This window comes from Seriola lalandi, unplaced genomic scaffold, assembly GCF_002814215.2.
Source record: "Seriola lalandi dorsalis isolate HSWRI2012SDOR001 ecotype SW California unplaced genomic scaffold, Sedor1 jcf7180002054224, whole genome shotgun sequence".
Lineage (NCBI taxonomy): Eukaryota > Metazoa > Chordata > Actinopteri > Carangiformes > Carangidae > Seriola > Seriola lalandi.
In genome coordinates, this window is record NW_019524777.1 from 241143 (window position 1) to 267177 (window position 26035).

A 26035-nucleotide genomic window follows, 5' to 3' on the forward strand; every position below is an offset into this window, starting at 1 on the left:
CATACAATGAAATTGTATTATTTACTCTTTAAATTGGATTCGTGCAGGAGTTAAGTTCCCATTCAATAACTGCCCTGCCCTTGTTTGTGCTGTCCCTATTTCTGCAGTACTTCCGTCTAATAGTTCCAAACGCAGCATTTTCCCTCTAGCTCAGCAGTTGGAAACTTAACATTTCCGAGGTGTGTATGAACGCAGCATGACGCCGCCTGTGGTGGCTCATTACATTATCTGGCAACCGGAGTGGCAGCGGACAGAAGAGAGGGGATCCCCGGGATTTTTACACCGAAGCCAGCTAAATACCGACACCAAACATCTGAAAATCGCGGGGGAACTCGGTTAAGCTCCTCCTAGACTTCGTAAGTTCATGTATTTCATCATCATATGAACTAATCCATTATTTTAATTTTCAATTAAATTATGACGACGAAGGAAGTTTCTCTATCGGTGTTAGCTCAGCTAACGTAAGTTAAGCTAGCTAGCATAGCTTGATCGCAGCTAACGTGCAAGGTAACAGTGTGTGTGTCGCTCAGCGGCACACATACACCTACCGAGCACTGACTGCCGGGAACAAACCGCCTCAAAAAGTCGAGCAATATTGAAAGTAACTTCCTCAACAAACTTGTTTAAAGATGCTCTAATAGTAAGATATATTGTAAGTTGTTTATTTTCAATTGTATATATCGAAGCGATGAAACTCTTAGAGAAAGTGGTGCTTTTCTGTACATAATTAACGCTCGATTATTTGTGAATAAATTTAGCGACTGTCTGTCTGGGCAGACGAGTGTCCAGGGAGTTAGCGTTAGCAGGCTAACTTAGCTCGATAGCTAGCCTGTTAACACTAGCGGCTCAGTGAGACGGGGTCAGTTTCATTGTCTGTCTTGTATCGCTATTTGGACGCAGACCGACATCAAAGCTTAAAATCATAATTCATATCATCATATTTAAAGGAGCGTGTGCGCTAGTGTCCAGTCACTGTCCTTGATTCCGCGTAATCGCTGATAACCACAACTGGCTGTTAGCTCCCTTTAGATAGCCACTGGTTTTGTAGCCGGACAGATGGACAGGTTGTTGTTGGCAAGCCAAGTTAACGTTAGCATAGATAGCCTGTTGTTGTTGATGGGTAAGTTGGAAATAGGTAGCAATTCTTTACGGTAAAGTTGGCTCACTAAAGTTTTTTAGCACCATAAACAGTATTGCCACCGGTTAGTGCAAAGCTGGCCGCTTTCCTAGCTGTGGATGGGTATGATTATGGCTTTATGAGCCACTGATCTCAGAACTTTGTCAGATTAGCTCAACCGTGAAAAGCCTTTTTATGGAGGCGTAATGGTGGACGGTTGTGCCTCCGTCGGAGTGAGTGTCTGTCTGTCCACCACGGGTTAGTCGCTATTACCTACGTCAGACCATAAATAACCAAATGCCTACTTTGTGTTTGTACCAGAATATCAGTGTTAATTCACCACAATCAAATCCCATTAATCTCGTAATGTATGTAATGAGATGTGTTACTTTAGAGTATAGAAGTATGCCCTATAACTACTATAACGATGATTTCCCACTGAACTCAAACGTATGAAGGCATTCCTGTGGTTTTAATCATTTGATGTTACTTGTGAGATTTCCTGTTTGTAAGGTATATCTGAATTATTTAGGCTTGCGATGACTGTTGGGGCTCTGCATTTAAAGATTCATTTAGACAGTTACCTAAATCTACAGCAAGTTATGAACCGTGGGTTATGTTGTTTGAGTGGACACTTCAAGTCAGTATTCAACTGTCTTTGAGGTGTGTTTAAACTGAACAGCAGTGTTTATATCCCTACCTCTGCTGAGCAAGTGCCCTCCTTTTAGAGCAAGCAGACAGTTGGCACCCTTGGCTATTGATGGGGGACACATGTCGCTTCGCATTTTATGATGGGCCTTCGATTTGCCTGAAGAGGGGTGCCTCTTATGAAAACCCTCCTGAGAGTGATGTGACCAGACAGGCATGACTCGAGATCCACTCTTATTCTGCTGCATCAGGACTGAAACTTTTTAAAGACACATCTGTTTTTTCCATGACACTGTATTTTTTTCAGCTTTTGTCATAAGTAAGGCTCAAAGGAACCCTGCTTATTGTTGCCATTGTTAAGTTTATTATTGTTATATTAGCCTTGGTATTTGCAGGTCCATTTTTCTGGAATTTAATCTTGCTGTAAGTGTTTTTTCAGTTGTGCTGAGTTACAACCTGTGCTGTTCAACTTTAATGCTGAGCCATGGGCATGAAAGTGAAGGATCAGATTAAATTATTTTTTACATCCAATTTATGATTGTTATGTTAATGTCTCTAAATTGGGGGGGGGGGGGGGGGGGGGACTAGATGTACTCACTCCATTGTGTTTTGTTGTTCCTTTTTTTAGATAGAATTTATGGGCATGAGAGAGATTCAAATGGAGATCACATCTGTTTCACACAACCCTGACCAACGACAGTGAATCGTGATGTAATTTATCCCCGGGATATGTAACAGTCCTTGCATTAGTTTTTGTTTTTTACCAGTTCTAATGATTATCAACAACATGTAGACCTAATACTGGTGATAACTCTCTGCAGGGTAGTAGTGGCATAGTGCTTATTGTTTCCATCCATTCACATCTGGCTGAGGCGTTACAATAACAATATCTCTATAGCTCACTGCGGGGCACACAGCAGCCTGTTTGAGTGTGAGCACAGTCATTGTGAAAAGGTTAACCGGAAATGCTGCTGAAACCAGGCAGACTCAAATTGTGGATGAGGGATCCTCGTTGTACTTAAGTTTTTAGGATTAGGTTTCAGCCGCAGTGATGTTAAAGGAAAAAGACTGGCAGTAGGAGTCCTGGGCTCATTTACACAGTAGCAATCACTTGTTGTTTTTCAATTCACATGCAAAAGTGAAAGACGCTGCTGTAAGTGAAAATGGACCCCTTGTTCATACGGTGTAGTTCACATTTAAGCATTGCTTTAAGTTCATTTTTTGACAGTTATATATGACTTGCTTCACTGAGCTTAGGTACTTTATGCTAGATGCCATTGTTGAATTGCTAACTTTTCCTAGAAATTTGACTTGATGCCTCAACAAACCTTGTTTCTGATCATGTAGTAGTGTTTTTACTTAGCAGATGTACACAGTTTTTTATAATCTGAATATTTTTTATGTCCGTGGAGAACTGTTTCTTCCTGTCAGTTCCCCTATGTGTCGCATTACATGCCAGAGGACAGGAGTAGTCATACTGGCCACGGGGTTCCACCCAAGGGTCTTGGGCAATTCTTGGAGCTGGAGAAGAGGAATCCTCCAATGTTTGACTGCCCGAACTATTTCTTGTTTACCCTGTTGGACTTCATATTGACTTAAGCACGCTTGTTTACAGTGTGAACAACCTATCTTAGACAGTTAAAAACACGTGTGTAGTCATGAAATGGTAATAGTGTTTATTGTTTTAATGAAGCTTACCTTTCAATTTTAGTTCCACCTTGAAGAAACACTCTTTGAATTCAGGCTTTCTTGCTCCACCATATTTCCCATACTTAACACTTTGCCCTTGACAGCAAATTTACTCATCGTCTGCTGTTTGCATAGCCAGTGCCCAATGAAATGAAAATGACATATACCATTGCAGAATACTTATGGTATATCTTCGGTAAATGGTCATCTGCTGACCAGGTGGACCATTTTTCTGACAATGAACTGGCCTTTAAATAAATGGTAAGAAGTAGTGTTTGTTTTTTGGAGATTGCCTTCCATACCCACAGAGGTACTATATTCATAGGCACAATTTTAGACACGATAGACACAAAATTCACATTTTAATTCTTGCTCAGTGACAGTTTTCTCTTTTAAAAGTGATTACCATAATAAAATTGGCTCAGGTATGTTTGACATAGATAACATGTTGTGTATGACCACATGACTAAGAGATAGATGGATAGAAAGAAAAAGAAAGAGGAAAGAGATAGAGAGTGAGAGAGACAAACTAAATTGAAACTCAAATGGATCTAATTTCACAGTGGTTATTTCATGAAAGTAGAAAGTGCACCAGACTAAAACAAAAGTCAGCAGGCACAAATAACACCAGCCCAGCTGCCACGGGTATTCTGGCAGATATTGTGGGCTTAAAAATGTATCCCCATCCCTATTCGATGTATTAAAAAACAACACTCAAATTCATGAAAACCATGTAGTACTGAAAGTGAGTGTCAAGTTCTGCATTGTATTCTTATCAGTGTTTAGCTTTGTGGTACAGAAATTTTTTCCTAAAAAATTAAAATCACCTAACACATACATAATATTCATTCACACAGTATTTCCAAGTGTTGAATGTAGGCTAGGCAGTCGCCTACTTTCCTCTGTTTGACTGGCCACTTCCAAAACTAAACATCATTTAAATTATGGCAGGATGGGAACTGGTTACATTGAGTGGTGCTACTTGGCAAATCGTCACATTTTCAAATCTAAAATGGTAATGGTAATAAACTTACTGCTGACTTGGATAATGTAAATGACAATCATGCTTCTGTTTGGTTCCACTGGTATTTTTGCTTACAAGTGACAACTTGCACGTCCATAATTTCCCGAAATAGCATCTTGTCCAATGTAAACAAGACTAATTGCACTTTATATATTATGGCATACAGATTTCTAAAGTTGTTTTTCTTTTCAGTCTGTCTATAACAATTGCTCCCACTGTGTGGTCAGTGCTGACATGGCAACTCTCGAACTCTCAGTGCAGCAAACAGGCAGACCAGCAACTTGGAAACATGCGGCATCAAGGCATGTGTCCAAGAGGGGACGAACTGTCCTGCCTGACTCCCTGCCACATGGCTGTTTTGTGCAGCTTGTATGTTCATGTATTTCAACCTTAATCCCATGCGTAAAATGTCATCAAAACAAGGGTTAACTACACTGACTTTGGAAGTTTGAGCCCACTGGTCACTTACCCGATGTATGATAAACAAACTTGTCCATTTCTCTCATAGAAAGTATACAGCATATACAGGCAAAACATGTTTGTAAAATTACACGTGAGGACAGATAATCAGTTTGCAAAAAATGTAGATCCAAAGTGGCTTCCAAAGGAGGAAACGCATCAAACCTGTTTGCTAACACCATCCCTCTGTGTAGATCAAACTATGTGTCCCGTTCATAACTTTGATAAATAACAAAAAAATGTGAACGTTTAAATGTGAATCATAAAATCGAAAATAATCTGCGGTGTCTCCCCATTCTATTAGGGTTAGTGTGTGTGTGGGTGTGTGTGTGTGTGTGTGTGTGTGTGTGTCATGGTTTATAAAAGTCTCTGTTTCTACCTGTCCAGACTACAACACAACCTGGAATTTTCAAACTATAATGGGGTCAGTCTCTGTTTTAAGGGCCTGAAAACTCTGGATTAGTGGACACCAGGTGCAAATGTAGCAAAAGTGATGCGTTTTAAAACTGAAACATATTAGTATAGACTTAGCCTGAGGCTCAGTGTATGCACTCGTGTCATCCATATCGCCAGCTTTGACTAACGTTAGTTGGACGTGGCAGAGGCACGAGACTGAGATGAGTGTGAGAGGGTCTAAATATCGGTTTTGATACTTTTTCAGCTAAGTGCGGAGTCCTAAGATGTGCAGCCGTACACCTACACTAAATTAAACATTTTTAATAGTAAAACTGTTTTGATAATTGTTTAGAGCACCTGCCATGACATTTCTCACTATTTTCAGAATTTTTACAAACTAAAAAAATCAGTTAATTAATGGAGAAAATAATCAGATTAAGCAATGGTGAAAATAATCATTGGTTGCAGTTGGATATAAAAGAGTTAAAAAACTACTAACTACAACAATAAAATTCTGCTTTTACATTAAAGCATGAGTAATAATAATTTGAAATTGAATTATAATATAACTAACTGGGGACATGTTTCTGCATTTAGTACTTAATACTGGAAGTACATTTTCATGATAATACTTAAGTACTTTTACTTAACATTGTCAGTGCAGGATTTGTAACAGAATATTTTTACAGTATGGTAATTAGTACTTTCATATCAAGTAGAATGAGTTAATACTTCTTAAATTAGTAATTAATAATGATAATAGTAACTGTGAAATACAGTGATATTGTGAAACTGTTATTTTCTGAGATGGTTATCAGAGAGATCTTACCATTGCAACCCTATGCCACAGTGCGGTTAGGGGTTCCATACACTGCATGGTCCTCCACCACGTCCACCACACTACATAAGAAAAACAATGACATGATTATCATTCCTGAAGCTCGCTGTCATTGCCACTGCCCTTTGTCTTTTGGATCAGTCCATTATCAGGGTGAAATGACTCAGCTTACAAATTGTATTTTCAACATCACCATAATGAATGAATTTTAGTCTTCCTATTTTAGGCATGCAGGAGTCTCCCCAGACATCTTGAGTATGATGATGGTGTACCATTGTTTTATGCTTATAGGAAAAATTGTGGGGTTTAACTATATTCAAAATAGATGAAATGACTGAAAGTATGGGGTTTTAATTGATACTCTAACCAGAATTCATGTATTGACTCACCCCCTCGTAGAGTTGAAAAAGTTTGCAGTCTAGTCGAGAACATGGCATCCATTCTTTCAAGTCTACAGAAGCCTAGTGTTCGATAATTCAAACATAAGACTTTGTGTGGAGTGTCGCTTAAAAAAAAACACATTTTATTTATAGCTTAAAGCAGCAGGTGTTACAGGTGCTACATTGAGTTTTATGGTTTACATGTATAACTACATCTTAACAATTAAAACTGGATATGAACCCTGTCATTGCAAAATAGCACTTGCCTATTCTGGCACTCAAAAGTATCGAGGTTCAATACCAAGCCGTGACATCACTGTTGGGATTGGTAACAAGTGCAAGAGACAACAGTTTTAGGCCACAACCGATAGTGATGTTGGGTGACGGAACTTGTGCCAGGCGTTGAGTTGTAATACTTGTTTTACGGCATTATCATTTCTTTAAAGAATGTGGGCATCCTCATAGGTGTAGGCCAGCACTCACACTTCGGACAGGTTCAGTGTTCATGTCAGACATGACACTGAGAACATGCTAATTTGTAAAATGATTTTCAGTCTGTGGGCACTGATCATCATATAAAGGAATACTTTTTCTGCTGACTGAATACACTAACTTCACTCACTTTGTGTATGTGGACTTGGATAAGATTTTATAACCATTTCCAACATTAACCTGCTGGCTACACAGGGAATAGCTTTTCTTTAATATAATGTTGTACTCATTGGCCTGTAGATGTAGAACTTCAACATGTTGCTCCCTTCTTGTGTATCAGATGAGTTGTACGTCAAGTGTTGGAAAAAGGACTTCTCATGGCAGTTGTGTTCTTGTTGTGGAACTTTTATTTTATCTTTGCCAGTTGCCTAAACAAGCCTGGCAACTAGTTACAGCAAATCATCGGGCTGAACCAGCCAGTCATTGAATCTCATACAATTTCTCATTGCCATTGTTCTTAGAAACTATGTAGGTGCGGAATAGTAATTAGTAATGTTGCATGGTAAGTTTTTCTGCTTTTGTAATGGCATGAGAGGGCGGTTGTGGTGGTGATTTTATTGTTTTTATATGCGCTCAGACATTTTATTGACAGTATCATTACAGTCATTCATATAATTTGATGTACAACTAGTTAATTTGTCTGAAATCTGGAAGTGTTTTAATGTGCCTACCTTTATATTGGATAACTCTTTTATCCTTCAGAATGTTTTATTCACTCTGGTATAACCTCGATTAACCCTAACTGATGAAGATCTTCTAAAATTTATGACTACTGACTAAACTCAAAAAAATGAAGCAACTGACCTACTTTACCCACTTGTTTTCTTAAGCAACTGGCGCTGATGATGTGCTTAGCTTAGAGTTGTCTACTATACTGTATTTTTTTTTTTTTTTTTGCACCTTTTAAGCTCTTTTTCCCTCTCTACTCTGGTCACTTCCTGCTGCCATCCATTTCTGAGAAATGTAATTTGATAGCAGTCTGCGTGTGTCCTGGCCCTCCGGTCTGCATGTGGGTATGGGCTTCTGGTTTTACAGGATTATGGAGTAACCATTTGGAAGCAATTGGGCTGAAATTGGAGATTATCCCTGTCTAGGATTGTTGAAAACATTTAGCGATTCCTTTTTATTATAGCTAGTAAACATTTGTGGTTGAAAATGTATCCCGTGATTTTGTGATTAGAGGCACAAGAAAGAAGAGATGGATGTCATGAGATGTTAAGATGTTTTAGAGCTCTGTAATGTTCTGTTAAATGTGTGAATCAATTACTCAAAATATTACAGAATGCTTTTGTGCACTACACATGTATGTTTGTGCATGCGTGCCAAAATCCAGATGAGATGTCGGCTGTGAGAATTATTTTTTTGTTAGTTAGTTCTATATGTAATGATACATAACAAGTAGTAACATTAGTGTGTCTGTGTTTTCTAAACAGCTGTAGTCATATGTGTTTTAATTTGGCTTTATGTTTATGCATTCTTGTGTGATCACGCACCAAAGTCTGGTTTGCACTTCCTGGACTTACTGCTGTTGTCGTTGTCACATTGCTGAGGGAGAATCCAGGTGGAGACATGCGCACACATACATACACTCTGTGTGGCTCTGGCTCTGGCTCGCTCACTCACACACTCTCACACACACACACACACACACACACACACACGGACACACACACAGACACACACACAGAGGCAGTCTGGCAGATTCAGGGTTAAAGGCTTCCATTTTGTTAGGTAACACCCTAATGGTCTGATCTGTCAGTGGCGTTAAAATGGCAGGGGCTTAACCCTTGGCGTTCGGGACCCAACCAGTAGGGGCACACACTTCTGGGCTGGCCGAGCCTACAACAGAACAACTGAGGAGGAGGGGGGAGGAGGGGGAGTGTGTGTGAAGCAGGGAGGGGTGGAGAGAAGGACGGAGAGTGAGCAAATGAGAGAGAAGACAAGGAAGAGTATTTTTCACTTGAGTACAGTTAGATTATGGCTCAGCTAACCACATGGGCTCTGCACCCCTCTCCCTCCCCCAACCATGGCACCACCTCAGCTGGTCCCTGCCCCCACTCCTAGCCTGGTGAGCACAGATTAGCATAGGTAGTCTGATCTTTTTTTTTTTTTTTTTTTTTTTTTGCTATTTAGACGATATCCCAAAGGAAAAGAACAGCACTCTTTAATACCCCGAAATGATTTAGTTATTGAAAAAACATATTTTATGAGCATGACATGACATAAATGAAGTAGCAGGAGTAGCGCTTATGGTGGTGAGTAGAAAGTAGTCACCCTGAATTAAAGATAATTATCGCCTGGTTATATCTGCCAGTAAGATAATTGGCACTTTGAGTGATTAATTCAATATTACAAGGGCCGGGGCCCCTTAGCCACACAAGAAAAGGAGTTGTCGCTCTGCTGTCTTTTATTGGGCAGTAATAATCCACACTTGTATTGCTTTTATTGGACAGAATAATTGTTGTTTCCCCTCATATTGAACCCCAAGGACACAGTTGAAAAGCCTCAGTTTAAAAAAAAAAAAAAAAAAAAAAGGCTGTTAATGTGTTAGCTGGCTGGGTCCAGTCCCAGTGGGGAGATCATTACAGTGCTGGAGATGAGAGGCTTGCACGCTACCTGAGAGGATGAGCCTTAGCCATTGATCAGCTCTCTACGAACCCGTGGACACAATAGGAGGCTGACTATTGAGAATGAAACGTGTAGTGTCAGTCCAGGTCACAAGATTTACATTTTCTTTCTGGCAAGTGCATTTTTATCTTGCCACGCTAGACACAGGCATATCTGATTTATTTCATACACCTTCATTTATAGACAAGAAGAGTGATGCTACCCTATGTAGCCTTCACAGAAAAATGCAAATTTATTAAATCTATTGATTTGGGTAAGCCTGCTTTGAGGCAGTTACTGTGTAGGATATCAAACAGCTTGGTACATATCTTTTCATACGTGTGTTTTGTTAGATTCATTTGAATGGCCAGTAGAGCTGTCTCATCTCACTTGCAGCCCCTAACTCCCTCATCCTTTGTTTTTTCTCCATCTTAAGATCTTCTCTGCCCTTAGGCCTTATTATTCTGAGGGAAATGAAGGGGACATGCATGTACTCCTCCTCCTCCATAGTCTCCCAAAGAGGAACAGGCACAGATCACTAATCACTCGCTGCTGTCTTCTCCTGTCTTTTGCATCCTATTGCCATTTTTATAGCTACTGCTTTTTAATGTCAAAGTGAGTGACAGACGATTGACAAATTAAAGGAAAAATCGGAATAAATGAGTGGAGAAGCATAACAAATGCACACACAGCTGCACTGCATGGTACAATTAAGCAGTTAACATCCCATCATGCTCTATGGCATGTGTGAAAATGCTGAACAGGCCCAGTTGTTTCTGATTTTGTATCAAGATGGCCAGAGGAAAAGATGTGACTTTGAAAGAGGTTTGATTGTTGGGGCATGTATGCCAGGAGTTTCAGCCACAAATACTGCTCAACTGGCTGGTGTTTCAACAGGAACAGTGACTAAAGTGACATCTGCATTTAGTTCTATGGGAAAGACTTCAGGAAACAGGGCTGGACATTTGATGACCATGATGCTCGTACATTAGTGACATATGTAAGGAAAAACTGAAGAGCATTTTTCCTTAGCTGACTGACAGTGATAATGTAAGACATGATCAGACTGTGTCAGCAAAAACAGTCCATCAACAATTACATAGAGAGGGATATTATAGTAGGGTTGCAGTGTATAAACCGCTCATTACAAAGATGAATGCACATTTTAGTTCAGTGGTGTAAAAACCACAGGCACTGGTTAACAGAGATGTGGAAAAAAGTGAAATGGTCAGATGAGTCATCCTTCACCATATTCTCCACAAGTTTGTGAGTGCATGTGTATTGTACATCAAGATAAGTACAGGCCTGAGTGCTTTAACCCTACAGTGAGGGGATCTGGTGCCTCTGTTATGCTTTGGGGGGCATTGTGCTTGCAAGGTTTGGGTCCACTTGTTCCCTTTAGAGAGAACACGGCAAATAAACACAAAGTTGTTCTGAGTGATAACCTTTATCCTATGATGAAACATTTTTGTCCTGATGGGAATTCTCTCTCCCAGGATGACAATGCTATCATCCATAGGGTTCAAGGGGTCATTGCATGGTTTGATTAGTATGATGCTATGGCATATGATTCACCAGATCTTAACCCAGTTGAACACCTGGTGGTGAAATTGAAGGAAAGATGTGGATTACAGGCAATAGGTTAAATTAAAAAGATATGTTAATATTGTTCAATTTGTACCAGGAAAAAATATAAACGCCAGCAACCACAAATGAGACAATACCTTTACTGCAGCATGTCAGCACAGCAATGAAAGCCCTTTTAAGAAATGAAGGTTTCTGTCCACTGAAACACTAGAGGGCTTTAAATTTGAAACGGTTACAGGAAGTGTTGAGTGTGTATTAACCCATAATGCAGTAACTTTAACATGACCAACAAGAGCTACTGAAAACGAGGCTTTGTACTAAAAAACAGAGCGGGAATTAGAAATAAAGACCTGCCTCTAATACAATTATAATTGTTCTGTTGTCTGACAATGCTGACAGTAGGCAGAGTACAAATAGGACGGGATGATGTCAGTTGTTTACAGCAGTTCCACAACATCTTTCAACTACGCCGTCAATTTTGCACCATATTCAGTCCAGCCATATACAGGGTCTTGACCTTGTCTCGTTTGAACTCAAAGTGCTTGAATTTCTTCTCCAAAAACACAAAACATGCAATGAAGGTAAAATGTGACGGACCTACAAATCCTAAAGAATCAACAACAAACTGATCCTGATTGTAAAATGTATTGTGGGCGATGCAGTGTTTTTCCTGTCTTGTTGAGTGTGTTCTTGTTATGGGAGAAGATCATTAATGAACCTGATTTCAAAATTGTTTTGAAGGTTCCTGTAATCAGAGCCTGTCCTCCAGAGTGCATGGGTTATGTGTGTAGTGTAAGTCAAAGAGCTGTAATGTGACAACGCATGGCAGGCTTGATAGACTGAAATGGATACTGGAGATGAGTAGTGATCAAGGATTGAGGACAGTAATTGGCAGAACTGATCCTTGAACAGAACTGCCACTCTGGGTTGCTGAGTCCCAGGAAGAGAGATTTGGGGTACCAGTTCCCTCTAGGCATCTCCTGATGGACTTGATAATGGACAAGTCAGACTTGTTTGTGAGATCGTAGTGTCAGTTTCACTTGATTTTACACACTGGATGGATGAAACTGGGGGAGCATTGAAGCTGCCAGGAAAGCTACTAGCACTGATTGAATCAGGATCTTTTCACAGTTGATTGCTTGACCATAAAATACAAATTCCTGATGTCCTCCTCCAAACCAAATTTGTTTATGTATGTTTTATCAAATGATGCTGTATTTAAATGTGTTTCTCTGACATGTTCTGTTTAAACACGTGCTGGTTTTCAAAACCAGAGATTCGGCAATCTGAGATGAATTTTAAATTTGACTGGCACAACTAGGACAGAGGGAAGCTTTGTCCTCATCATAATGAGTTGTCATGGAAGCTCTTAGACTTAATGTTATACCTGCTTGTCCTTTGTCACCACCTGCCATCACAAATTACTCACACAGTGTCTCAGTGCAACACTATCTTAGCTTCTGGCAGCTTGAAGTATTGATGCCATGTTATTTCTGCTCTCCAACCCTCTCAGGTTTCACCATGAATAGCGTAGATAGACTCTTGTGTTTGATGGCTAGGCTCAGATAATTACCATATAGTTAAGATAATGAATCTCCTACAGCTTTTGTCATCTTTGATACCTCTTAGTGGAGGTTGTGAATGACCTCCTATCACACAACAGGCCTTCACGGCTCATATAAAAACCAAGGAACTGAATTGGAAATGGCCTTGTGTGAGTAGTGGTGCTTCACTGAATGTGAGTGAGATGGAGTCTGGATCAATGATGAAACTGGTAGATGCAGCTCTCTCACTCCTCATGTGTGCACCCAATACCTATCACAACATATGCATGGACAACAATTTTAATTCGTTTTACACCCCTTGTTGCTTAGCAGCAGTGCATCAAGCACATTAAACACTGAGTACATGATGACATCCATTTCCTCTGGGACAAAAGTAGCCACGTCTCTAGACCTTAAACTAGCAACCACAGCGTTCGTAGTGCCGTGCAGATGTGACTCTGCTTGGTCCCAAAGGGTTACAGTCATTTTATGGCTGACACGGTTCACCACCACAGTGTTGCAGCCAGAGAATGTGCAGCCACCATTTGTACAGTCTTACAGTGTAAAGTATGGTTTCTTAAGCGCTGTGTGTGGTACATGGGCACATACACATACACACCCACAAACAAGCTGTCATCTCTGGCAGATAGATAGCCTTTGTGTCCAGGGATGGTACAGCAGGGCACATCTGTCCTTGCTGAGTTACCAGAGCAGGGGGAATTTTAGGCTTCACAAACAGAACTGAATGTTTTAGTTGTCCTGTAGTTGTTTTTCATGTGGTGGGTTTAGTTATCAGCTCAGCTTAACATCTTGCAAAGTGTCATCCCCAGTAAAAATAAAACTTGGCTGATTTAACAGATGTGAATTACTAGTACAAAATGCAGCCTTAATGCGGACAGCGATTTGCGTTTTATTTTCCCATCTTATGTTGCAGTTATTTGAAAGCCTTTGCTTTACAGGTGACAAACTCTTAGTGGGAGTTTTTCTATACATACATATGTTTTGGAATGTCCTGTGGCCTCCCCGTGTCTCTCCCTCCCTTCTGCCACTCCGTCTCTCCAGGGGTTAAACCTGCGCCTACTCTCAATCGGAGACCGGTTTGAACCGGTTTTCAGGGAAGTGCTTTTTGTCTCTTGTGGAATCTTGGGATAGGGTCATGTGGAATCATCATTATGTCACATTGGACTACAAAGACCTTGAGTCAGCTGTCTGAATCAGAAATCCAAGATCATGGTGTGTACATGCACTTAGTTTGAGCCATAGTCACCAGTTAAGCTGTCATATCAGAATCTTTAAACATGCACAGATGTTTATGTGCTCAAAATGTTTATAAGCATCGTATGTTTATAACGTTTATTCAAGAGAGTCTGCTAGTGTCTTTTCCATAATGAGCAGTTAGCCTACATTGGTTTGACTGTTGCACAGTGGTGCTGTTTTTCTGCTGTGTAATAGGTTTTTCCCAGAAAGTAAAGTGGATCTCTCCATCCTGTGCTCTTACTGTACTGAGTGCGATTTGGGTCAGCATTTGGGGCACTGGCAGTAGAACAGGAGACGCCTATACACCTCAGGGTTGTTCCTTTTTATACTGATCAACCTAGAGCTGTAACGGTTAGTCAATTCATTGATCATTGTCATTTTTTAAGCCAAATATATTGTCAAAAGTGAGGATTTGGTCATTTTCTTTGTCATTTATGTGATAGTACATGAATTGTCTTTGGGTTTTGGACTGTTGACCAGACAAAACAAGTAATGCTTAGATGTCACTTTGATTGATCATTGCATTCATAAAATAAACAGTTTATGAATCAATTTATCAATAATGATGACTTTCAGCTGTGAATTTAGAATTGTACATGACTCAACAACAAAGTGTATAATCAATGTGTTTTTAAGGATGATTATTTGCCTCAACCTGGGTTTACATTCAGTAGATGGACTCATTCGCCAGGTTTGTTTTGTAGTCCAGTGAACATCGGGGTGAAACTAACACATTCTTTATTTTCATTTTGTGCTGGTGGCTCTGCTGCTACTTCATATTGCATATAATTACAAGTGCAGGATTTGGTTGCACAGTCTTTCTTTGTTCCTCGTTTAATCATGTTTAGAATAAAATGTGATTTAAGGTCCCTGAAACTAGGAGACACTTATAATTCACATACAACAAGTTGCGTTGATTGAGAGCCTTTTGTTTTGGGCATCTCTCCCTTCAAACTTATTGTGTGATATTGTAGATTCATATTGATAGATTTGGTTTAGCATCTGCCTGTTGCCTGTTAGACAAAGGCAGCGTCTCAGGTCAGCTATCACTGGGGAGCTTACACCTGAACCTGCTGTCGTCCAGATTTATCGACACAACTTTAAATTGAATTGAGACAGTTGAAACTTTTTGTATTTCCTGTGATGGATGCTCCACAGTGTTTACTACAGACACGGCAGGTGCTAATCGTACCTCAGCCAAGGTAACTCAATAAAACAGTTTACTTCACAAGATGTACAGGACTACTTCTTTCTCACTGGACCTATACTCGTCCTCTCTATTTCCAAATCAGATTTCAGGATATCCTCTGTTAGCGTTGGATTTACTGGTAATCGAAAATGACTGCATATGTTTCTTAAAATTAAACTCAATAAATCACCCGATGTCAAAAATGTATTTCGTGTACCGTCCTTCAGAATTTGGCAGTAGCACAACATTCACGCATTACTATGTGGTTGTTATGGTAACGTCATTGGGAAAAAGAGAGGCAGTTCTACAAGGGGATAAGTCACTCAAAAGAATCTTCACATTAGTTTAAAGCAGAGATTTTGATAGTGAAGTGTGCAGAACAGTATGATTCAATCATGAAAAATAAAATTCAGGTTGAAAGTTGCTTTGTGGAAACCACCACTGTTTTCTCACGTGTAAAACATCTGATGTAGATAATTCAATGTCCTACAGTGCACCTTGGTCTATGTGTTACTGCCTAAACCTGTACCCTATGTATTGTAAATGTGTTTGGACTGCTTGTAACTGTTTTCTTCTTCTCTCTCCAGGGTGAGAGCAGCCATGTCAGAGGAGGCAGTGCGTCAAACGCGCAGCCAGAAGCGGGCTCTGGAGAGGGACCATGCAGCTCTTGCCGGGTCCCCGGGGGACATGGACGGCAAACGGGTTAAGCTGGAGAGGGGAGATGCAGCTGGAGCTCCCCTGGCCCTGGTGGGAACTGGAGCTGAGGGCGTCAAGCTGAAGAGTGAGCAGGCTGCAAAGGTAGCAGCCAGCATCCTAAAGACTGGGGAAGTGAAGGCCACCATCAAGGTGGAGGTGCAGACTGGAGACGAACCCGTTGACATGAGCACATCCAAAAGGTTAGACAAGGAAAATATCACAGGGTTTGATGTGATGGTCCCCTGTTTTTGTGCATTGGACTTCTGAATTAATATGAACAGTGCTTTGTGTTGTTCATGCATAAGGGCTGAGAGCTTGTTGGTCATTCAGTTTACATGATACTGTCAGAGCCATTAGTCTCTGAACAACATTGAAAGAAATACTATAAACACTTTGCCTTAAACAGCCTATTTCTGTAGACTGAGCCTCAGTATTGCAGAGTCAGCCAACTTTGTCCACAGTAAACCCTTTGTAAATATTTCCAGCTGGACAAAATGCACCATAATCTGCTTACAAACCAGTTTGTGTCTGCGAGGGTAGAAAGTGCAAGGAATAGTTTGCTGCTGTATTTCTAATATGGTTATGTTTAATTGATGTTGAATCATTGTATGGGTTAAAAGAAGCTGTGACCTAGTGTGTGAGTTTGTTTAAAAAATTGTTTATTATTATTCATGTACTGCAGGCCTTGGATTGAATGCATGCATGCACAGTGCGTGGTTTTGCGTAGAGATGAGTCTATTGGAGTTTCAGGTTTCTCTCAAACTTTGCACTAGCAAGTGGTCTGACAGGAGTCATACAGGAAGTTGCTGTGTGGTTGTCGGCAGCCTGCCCCCATTTTGAAAAGTTTGAGGCTCCTGAGGCCTGGGCTCCATTTTCTCCCACAGCAGCACCTGAACTCTGCCTCGCACTTCACACAAAATGAAGGCTATGTGTCACAAACTGGTTCCAACTGGCCGTTGCCATGGTTTCCACATTGGAAGGAGCAGTTGGAGGAAGGAGGGGCCAGGAGGGGTGGTGGGTGTGTCACATGACCACACAGAGAAATGCCTGATGTCATGTGACGTGTTTGGTAGAGCGATAAATACACACAGTGATGTGATGGCAGTTAAAATGGAACAGAGAGGTGATTCAGCTGAGAGTGTTGGCTCTGTCTCTGGTATATCAAAAGTTCACTGAAGTGTCACCTTTGGCCCCTATTTAACCCTCAGCATGTGTTGGTGTGCTTATTGACTGCAAGGTGATTACCTTATTGATGTGTACAAAAGACTTCTGAGGTCTGAGTAGGCCAACTTTGTAAAACTATTTGTGAAATGTAACAAACCAAATTTCCTTTTCCAGATAGCAATACAGTAACTGAGCATGTCTTGAATGGGTGTCACTGAGAAGAAGCAGTACTACCTTCTATTCTTCAATAGTTTTCATGCTTTCTGATGATATACCGGTATATACATTTTGACAATATGTCAATATTAAAACATATCTTTGCAATGCCAGTTGCCTATTCATACCCTAGCTATTTCATTCATGTAAAGAGCCTTATGTAGCTTAAAATGGCACTTTGCAAGGTTGCATTGCATTTTGAACTGTATGACCTGCACCTAATAATGCCTTATTCAGCAGTCCCATAGTGGGGTCAGTGTGAAGCCACTATCTGGGAAGCATGCAGAAACACTGGACCTTACATAACCAAGCTGGTGTGTGTTGTGATGCTTGTGTAAGCTGTTCTCAATAGAGTAGTAGCAACCACCACAAGCTAGTCCATGTCATGCTGTCAGAGATGCCAAGTCAGTCAAAACACTGGGTCACCATTAAGCTTTTGTGAGAGATAATGAAGCTCTCAATTCCCCTCTAATGCTACTTGTGTCTGGCATAGTTTATCATTTCATATGCACGGAATGTAAACAGAGCTGCAGAGGAAAACCGCTGCCCCCACAGGCTTCAGCTGTGCTTTAGGAGCGTAATCTTTCTCAGAATAGCAGTGTTCTCAAAGTACCAGGATGTCAGACATCTTTCTAAATTTGAATAGACACACATCTAGGCAAGTACATTCCAGGAAGTAGCAGTACACTGTATTAACATGGTTTGATTGTGTCCTTAGCAGCTGGACAGAGTTATGTTATGACATTAAATGTTTGTTGTGGTTTGGTTTGCGATAGTTTAGTCTGCTGAAAATATCATGTCCTAATGCAAGTATAAACGACATGGTATTTACATAGCTGACCTTGTTGAATGCAGTGTCTTCTTAAGGGGTGCAGTTAGACAGCTGTTGTGTGGAGAAGATAGCAGAGAAGCGTGTCTGAAGATAGGAGCGTGCCAAAGGAAGAAAGAGAGTGAAGAACTGAGTCAGTGAGTTGGAGTATAAAAGATGAAGAAGTAAGTAAGGATGGGGGAGGGGTGTGTGAAGTAGTGACTGAGTGAGTGACTGAGTGAGAGAGAGAGTGTACACAATAGGTTGGCTCCTGGCCATGTATTCCCCTCCCCCTCACTGTCACCCTCTCCAGTGTCTCCAGCGGACCTCCGCTCTTCTCAGCTTGTGACTCTGGTGTCGGCAGCTGGGAGGGAGGGGAGAGCTGAGGCCCAGGCTGTGCCGATCCGGCTAGGCCACAGGCCTCGCCACAGAGGTAGGGGAGGGGTGAGGCCCTGTCTGGGTGGTAAACTGGGCCTAAGCTTGAAGCCCTGAAGCCTCTCATTCGACAGCGCCTGAACAATTATATAACTTCACTGCCTGTGTGCATGCATAACTCCACATTATGACCCAAACATCTACCTCTCACATACTGTCATATTACAACCCCTGCCTTACCTCATCTTCCACCAGTCCTCGCTACTGGTCAGACTTCTATTTTCAAACCCACCAACCCTCAAGACCTGACAGGATCCACGCTGCGATAGTGGCAGATTTATTGTTCCGCCATAGTCCATGCGCTGCAAAATTATAACCAACCCCTACTTCTTATCCCCACCCCTCTCCAGATTGATGCACATGTATCTTGCCACTAGTCGCCTTTGTTTTCCTTAGTCCTCAAAAAAAAACACTTTTGATTTTATCAAAGGCTTGAAGCCTTTTCCTCCTATACAAAACAATGCAGTTAATTTGCCCTTTGTTTGCATGTTGTTTGTGACTGACTCTGATGTGTCTGTTGGAAGGGAGAGAGCAGGAGGTCCATCAATGTTACCTTTCGCTGGAGATAATGGGTCGTTGCGATCTTCCCCTGTCGCCATTACTCCATTATTGATCTCTTGGTTCTTGTCTGCTTGTGCGTCCTAGTGCACATTTGCACTGCAACAGGGAAGATAAACTCATAATTATATATTGCCATCTGCTGGACACTTGATAGAACTACAAGTTAGTTGCAGCTGATGGTAATTGCAGTGTTCTAGACTGAAATATAATAGTGTTGAATTTTAGTTGTGTGTATTAATCAGTCAATCGTAATTAATCACTATTCTTCTTTTCCGGCTTTTAATATGTCTCCCCTCAGTGACATAAAGAAGGAGCGGCAGCCACCATCACCAGATGATGTGATTGTGTTATCAGACAACGAGCCATCCAGTCCTGTCATGAACGGCCACTGCTTCACAAAGACTGACACAGATAAACTTATGGTAGGAAAACAGAATTGAACATTGCATACAAATCAGTTTGGTTTTTCCCCCTGTCTTCAATAGTCTTCATTCTCATTTACTGTTACCTGCTGAACTGGAAGATCAAACCAAAAACTAGTACTGCCACACACACACACATTTGTTCATAGTTTCAATGGTAAATTTAAAGACTTGTTTTTGGATTAATTACTACTGACAGTATTTTAAACTGACTGTCGTGAGTTGAGTTGTCCAGATTTATCTGCTATAAATCACCTTAGTCAGCCTCGTTATCCCTGTCTGATAAATGAGTACTCAAGACCTGAAAACAATTAGTATGAACTTCCCCCTAATTGTCCCCTAAGATATTGTTTTTTCTGTTAATGTGTTTATAGAAGAGTTCTCCTGGGGAGAGGGAGCGGATCATCAAGCAGCTGAAGGAAGAACTGAGACTCCAAGAGGCCAAACTGGTGCTGCTTAAGAAACTACGACAAAGCCAGATCCAGAAGGAGAGCACTGTGCAGAAGGTAAAAACCCTAAAAGAGGAAAGGGAGTGTATATATTTTATTTATTTTTGTTTAATCGTGTTTTGTTGTAGTCGATAAATCGCAAAATTTGTTTCAGGTTTTATGAACAGAAGGCTTCTAGTTCTCCTTAAATTCTATTGTTTTCTCAATTAACATTATTAATGAAAACCTATAAACTTTTTTCCATACTTTAAAATACCTACAGCTTAATGGACTTATACTATATCCTCTTAATTTCTAGGCGACCGGCTCTGTAGCCACTCCTCCTCCTCTGGTGAGAGGAAGCATCACATCAAGCAAAGGACCCCTCCAGGTAGTTATTACACTTGGTTAGAGCCACTTGCTAGAGCTTGGATTGATGAGCGTTGTGCCTGTACATTGTGTTACATTATACAGTAGAGGGCAACTGAACTTTTCTTTCAGAGACTTTCAAAAAAATAATAATTCAAGTACACTGATGATGAATGATTTTAACAATATGCTTCAAAGGCAGTAATTTACTGTGTAATTGTATTCTTGCATCATCATCAGGTGACAGGTCGTAGCTCAGGCACGGTGATCCCTCCTCCATTAGTGAGGGGTGGGCAACATGTCCCGTCCAAACACAACTCTCAGATTGTCATGCCACCTTTGGTCAGAGGAGCCCAGGTTAGTAAGTCACAACATGGTCTTATATTTAAAGTGAACTCATTTGAAAAGTTCTGTCAATATCTCACTTATCTTCACATGTCCTATCTTGTCTTTGATGGCTACTTCTGCGTGTGTGCTGTTATCAGCCTATTGCAGTTACTCCTCAACAGATAGCCAGTCTACGTCAGCAGCAGCAGCAGCACAGCGGCTCAGGCCCCCCTCCACTCTTGCTCGCTCCCAGGGCTTCTGTGCCCAATGTCCAGGTCCAGGGCCAGAGGATCATTCAGCAGGGACTCATTCGCGTGGCTAATGTGGCCAACAGTAACGTCATGGTCAACATCCCTCAGGTGAGGACATTAATATTATAAAGTATTATTATAAATGTTGTTATCACACAGGATAGAAATGCAGTATACTTTTTCCATGGCTAGACTCTACTTTATTGCCGTCCTGCTTATGGTCAACCATAAGAACATCATCCCTATGTGTCCACTTAAATTGACTTTATCGTCTGTATCCAGGCCTCTCCGACCAGCCTAAAGGGCTCCTCAGTGTCACCCAACTCGGGCATCAATGATTCTCCAGCCAGCCGGCAGGCGGCTGCCAAGCTCGCATTGCGTAAGCAGCTGGAGAAGACGCTATTGGAGATACCTCCACCCAAACCTCCTGCCCCCGAGTTCAACTTCCTTCCCTCAGCAGCCAACAATGAGTTCATCTACTTGTTGGGTTTGGAAGAAGTGGTGCAAAAACTTCTGGAGATGCACGGCAGGGGTGGGTAGATCGCACTCTGGTAGCTAGTTTGGGGATGCTGTTGTGCTATGGAATATTTATTTGTAGAATGTAAAGGTATACATCTAGTCTAAAGGTTTCTGCTTTTTACATTCATCACACAGGTAATCTGGGTCCAGCTGCTGCAATGGCCAGTTCCATTCCTAAAGAGCCATACACCTGTGCCCAGTGTAAGACAGACTTTACCTCCCGCTGGAGAAAGGAGAAGGCTGGGACCATCCTCTGTGACCAATGCATGTCGTCCAATCAGAAGAAGGCCCTGAAGGCTGAGCACACCAGTCGGCTGAAGGCAGCCTTTGTTAAGGCACTCCAACAGGAGCAGGAAATTGAGCAGCGAATCCTCCAGCAGGCGGCCTCTTCTTCCTCTGCCTCCCCTATCTCTAAAACCTCCTCGTCCTCCTCTCCCTCACTGTCCAAGAGTGAGGTGCTGGTGTCTCAGCAGTACAAGCAGGTCAGGGCTGCCATGCAGCACAGACCTGTCTCTGCCCACCACTCCATTAAGCAGGTTAGCAGGGGTTTTCAATGTGATGGACCCACACTGTGGTTTCAGTTTAAAACCATGTATCTTTTTTTATTTTAGATTTATATAATGGCTTACCAACACTCCCGTCACTTTGTCTCTGTACAGAGTCAGCTGTCACACAACATCCAGTCCGCAGTGAGGTCTCGTGTGGTCCACACGTTCCCCTCTTCCTCTCAGCTGCAGAGTGCGGTGACAGCAGCAGCGCTGGGCAGCAGGCCAGGTAAGCATGCTGCAGCACGCCCGTTGCAGCAGGGGGCAAAGGTCAGCGCCGGCGGCAGCAGCAGCAGTAACCAGGGCAACGTGGCTGCCTGGAGGAAGCAGAGCAGTGGCAATACAGGTAGATAAACGTGAGACGAGGTTATACCAAGAATGTGCTCCAAAGGTCTCGCTTTCTGCTCCTCTTCGGGGTAATCACTCTCTTCTCAGGTGGATTCCTCTCTAGCACTGTCACTTCTCGTTCTTTCTTCCCATTTCCTCGGGTTAAGACTTTTAATTTTAGCATCCCTTTATAGTCCCTGTGTCTGGCTTTTTTTGTAAAATCCTAAAAGGTGCAGTTTTACTGGTAAAATATTTTTCATCTTCACTCATCTCACATTATGCCAATTTTTCTTTTATATTTCCTCTCTTCCTACCTGAGTCCAAATACTGTGATAGTGTAATATTTCACCATAGCATCAATGTAACAGCTTGATGGTAATAATATCTAGTACATTGACCATTGATGTATTTGTTTCCCTTACAGGTGTGACTATGGCCTATGTGAACCCCAGCTTGTCTGCCCATAAGACCACCTCTGCAGTGGAGCGTCAGCGAGAGTACCTGCTGGACATGATTCCCTCCCGTTCTATCTCCCAAGCAGCCAACACATGGAAATAATGCAATCTTACTCTCCTGATACCATAACAATTACCCCTCTTAATATCAATAACAGCCATTCACATTATCATTCTAATTCTTTCTATGGATTTCTATGCCTCTGGCCAAAATGGTGCAGGGGAGAATCGCTCTCTCTCTCTTTTTTTTTTTCTTTTTTTTTTGTGGGAAGGAGGTGTCCCTCCATCTCCTCCTCAGATCTTTCTGCTACCATCTTCCTTACCTGAGTCCTTCATCCCAAATTGGAGTTGTGCTGCAATAGCTTGGGCTTCTGGGATGCGAGGAGTTCATCAAATAGAATTTGGGTACCTTTCTGAGGGTTGGGGTAAACATAGGCATATACAATTTTACAAACTTCTCCAGTGATGTTGCCTCTCCCTCCCTGTATATTGGTTGACCCTCACAGTTGTACCAAGAGGAAGTTGCCACACTATCCCTGTGCTCCCTCGCCTCTGGATTAGGCAGGGAAAGAATAATAATCACTATTATACACAATAAAATATTCGCCTTACGTCCTGCCCCCCTCCAGTCTGAGCCAGTCAGACTCAGGCCCATGTGGTGGCCGAACCGAACTTAAGTCAAGACCTCATCACAGGGATTGTGGTGGAGCTTCAAGGACCATCCACGAAATAATAAGAACTGCTTCAGCTTTGCAAAAATGAATAGAATTTAAAAAAAAAAAAAAAGACTGTAAAAAATGATCTCTATCTGCACACAGACTGCCTCTTCTCTCTAACCAACGCTGTGTATAGTAGAGAAGTTGACGTGTGTTGGATAATTTTGTATGGCTGAATGTTAGGATTTTGTCTTTTCTTCTGTAAGTCATATACTGTGTTTGGAATATTGTGCTCCCTGATACTTTGGAAGTGGCCTCTTGTCGAGGTCCGAATTTACAGGCTAATGTTACTGTTGAGGTGGTTTTACATCTGCTGGGTTCCATGTTGTGGCCTACTTTTAAATACTTTGTTTTTTCTAAGATGAAGAGGAAGAATAAAGATTCAAGGTTTAACTGACTCATGTAAAAACACGGAGCATATGTTTGGAGGACTATTCTTATTGAATATTGAAGGAAAAAAAAAAACTTCCAAAGAACTAGTGGAGCCCAAATGGAATCCCTTCTGCTAGAAGGTTTCTAGTTTATTTGAACCCTCTCTGGATATAAACATGAATTCATGCTAAACTGAGGGGGTGTAAGGAATGTCATATTTTTGACATTGTTTTGCTTTTAGTCATAGGTTGTGGTGCATTATTTTTCTTCTATAGACAAACTGTCTCTGGGTTTATTTATAGGGTCATGTTAGTAAAGATATATGCTTATGCCCTAAGTTTGAATGGATCTCCACATACAATGATTTGTTTTCTCTTGTGTGTCCAGTGGCTCCCACTCACCCTACGATTGGTCTGAGAGAAGCTGGACAGCTTTCAGAATGTAGTTATGCAAAAACCCCTATAGCAACAAATGACATGAACTTCTTAGTCTTTAACATTAAGGTGTGTATGATTTATGTCAGGTCCTTGAATTGAGCTAACTATGCCTTTCACATGAGCTATAGTGCATTTTTTTATCAGGTTGCAGCAGCACAGGATAAGCTAGTGATGTACAATATGTCCTACATTAAACAGGGGGAATCTGCATTGCTCATGGAGTTAAGTTATTTAACAACCATGTGCTGTCTTCTTTAATTTCAGTCAATGGGGTGGTCCAGTTTCTTTCACTCTACCACTCATGTCTACCAATGGTGTCATATTAATGTGGTCTATTGGAAAGTGTCACTAAATTAAAAAATATAAAATATTGACATTTAAGCAGTGAAAAAGTGTAACATTATCAAAATCTGGATGTTTAGCAAGCCATATGTTAAAACACAAACCTAATTCACAAAAGAGGCTGATCACCCCCCACCCCATCCCCAGAGTTATTTTCTCAATATCCCATATATGTCCATTTTTGTCCTTTTCACATTAAAACAGTAGTGTTGAATATCTCATCACTGTGCATTTACAAACCTGGAGTCTTGCTGTCCTGTTGTCTCAGGCTTGATTTCATCCATGATGTGATAATCTAATGTGACATTGTAAGGATTTGTGTCCTGTAACCAGAGTGCACTCATTAGCTCACTGATCATTGTCAAGCTCCATTCTGAAAGATGGTGCACTGCATTAGGTAAATGGGTATCAGTTGAAGCTTACCCCCCTGTCCTGGGGTATCATCACTGTACACGTGGGTTTCATTTAGGATGGTGCAACATACGGTATGTGCATTGCTGATAGAAATACAAGCATACAAAGTTTGAGTTAAATTGCTTGAGATTTTGTGTTTCTGTCTCAAAGTAGCATTGGAAATCTTCCAGGTTGTCTGTACATTCCTGACAGGCAGAAGGTAGCAGCCCGCGTCTTGTGGATGCAAAATAAGCAATCTGGAATGAGCCCATCATTTTGTGCCCTGCTAAGTGTAACCCTGTGCTGTCCTGACTACTGCCTGCTGCTGCTGCTGCTGTTTGACAACAATATCACCATTCCGTTTGTTTGGGGTTGAAACGCTGCTAAAAGGCAGTGCAGCCCAAATGGAAAAGAAAATGTATGAGAAATTTTTTTTTTTTTGATTTTTTTTTTTTTTTTTTTTTTTTTTTCTGCTCTATCAAATAATAATAAAACTAATTTTAACCCCTCTTTCATGACTGCTTTGCCTGTTTATTCAGACTGACACGGAGGTGCACACATACACACAAATCTCCTATATCTGATTAGGATGATGTCATACACTGGGTGGACACATCAAAACCATCAATATAATGCAATTGGATACAATAACACAGGAGTTAATGTCTGCTAACCTTGTACTGTTCGATGCTGAGACACATGGTGATGGTAATAAACATTAGACCTTTGTACTGGATTTCATTATATGTGAAAACTGCTTTCTTTTTAGTTGTTTCTATTCCCTGCGCAGCAGAAGTCAGTGTACATAGAAAGCAGAATCCTTTCTACAAGTTACATCACTACCAGTGTGTGAAGCAACAACAAAAAGAAGCAATTACAAAAGAAAACTACAGAGCACAGTTTGGAGTTTCACTGTTATTCTAACTTTGAAATCGCAAGCTATCAAGACAGAAGTTATTAACATTTCCCAATTATTTCATTTTCTCCCACAGCGGTTTGTATCAAGCACAGAACTCAAACCTTGA

At 41.2% G+C, this 26035-nt stretch overlaps 1 protein-coding gene across 1 annotated transcript; it reads left to right on the forward strand.

Annotated features, from left to right (window-relative positions):
* The first annotated feature begins 190 nt into the window (after positions 1–190).
* On the forward strand, positions 191–25520 carry gatad2ab (GATA zinc finger domain containing 2Ab). Its single transcript, XM_023404152.2, has 11 exons — positions 191–356; positions 15815–16123; positions 19406–19529; positions 19904–20035; positions 20277–20348; positions 20567–20683; positions 20812–21012; positions 21187–21436; positions 21559–21959; positions 22083–22314; positions 22720–25520. The coding sequence occupies exons 2-11, from the start codon at positions 15828–15830 to the stop codon at positions 22851–22853; spliced, it is 1959 nt and encodes a 652-aa protein (XP_023259920.1). The 5' UTR covers positions 191–356; positions 15815–15827; the 3' UTR covers positions 22854–25520.
* The last annotated feature ends 515 nt before the right edge of the window (positions 25521–26035 follow it).

Bases quoted from the DNA above. Each gene is read 5' to 3' on its own strand.
- gatad2ab (XM_023404152.2), top strand. From the start codon at position 15,828: ATGTCAGAGGAGGCAGTGCGTCAAACGCGCAGCCAGAAGCGGGCTCTG. The intron at 16,124-19,405 runs GTTAGACAAGGA...GTCTCCCCTCAG, and splicing joins GACATGAGCACATCCAAAAG to TGACATAAAGAAGGAGCGGC. The intron at 21,437-21,558 runs GTGGGTAGATCG...TTCATCACACAG, and splicing joins TCTGGAGATGCACGGCAGGG to GTAATCTGGGTCCAGCTGCT.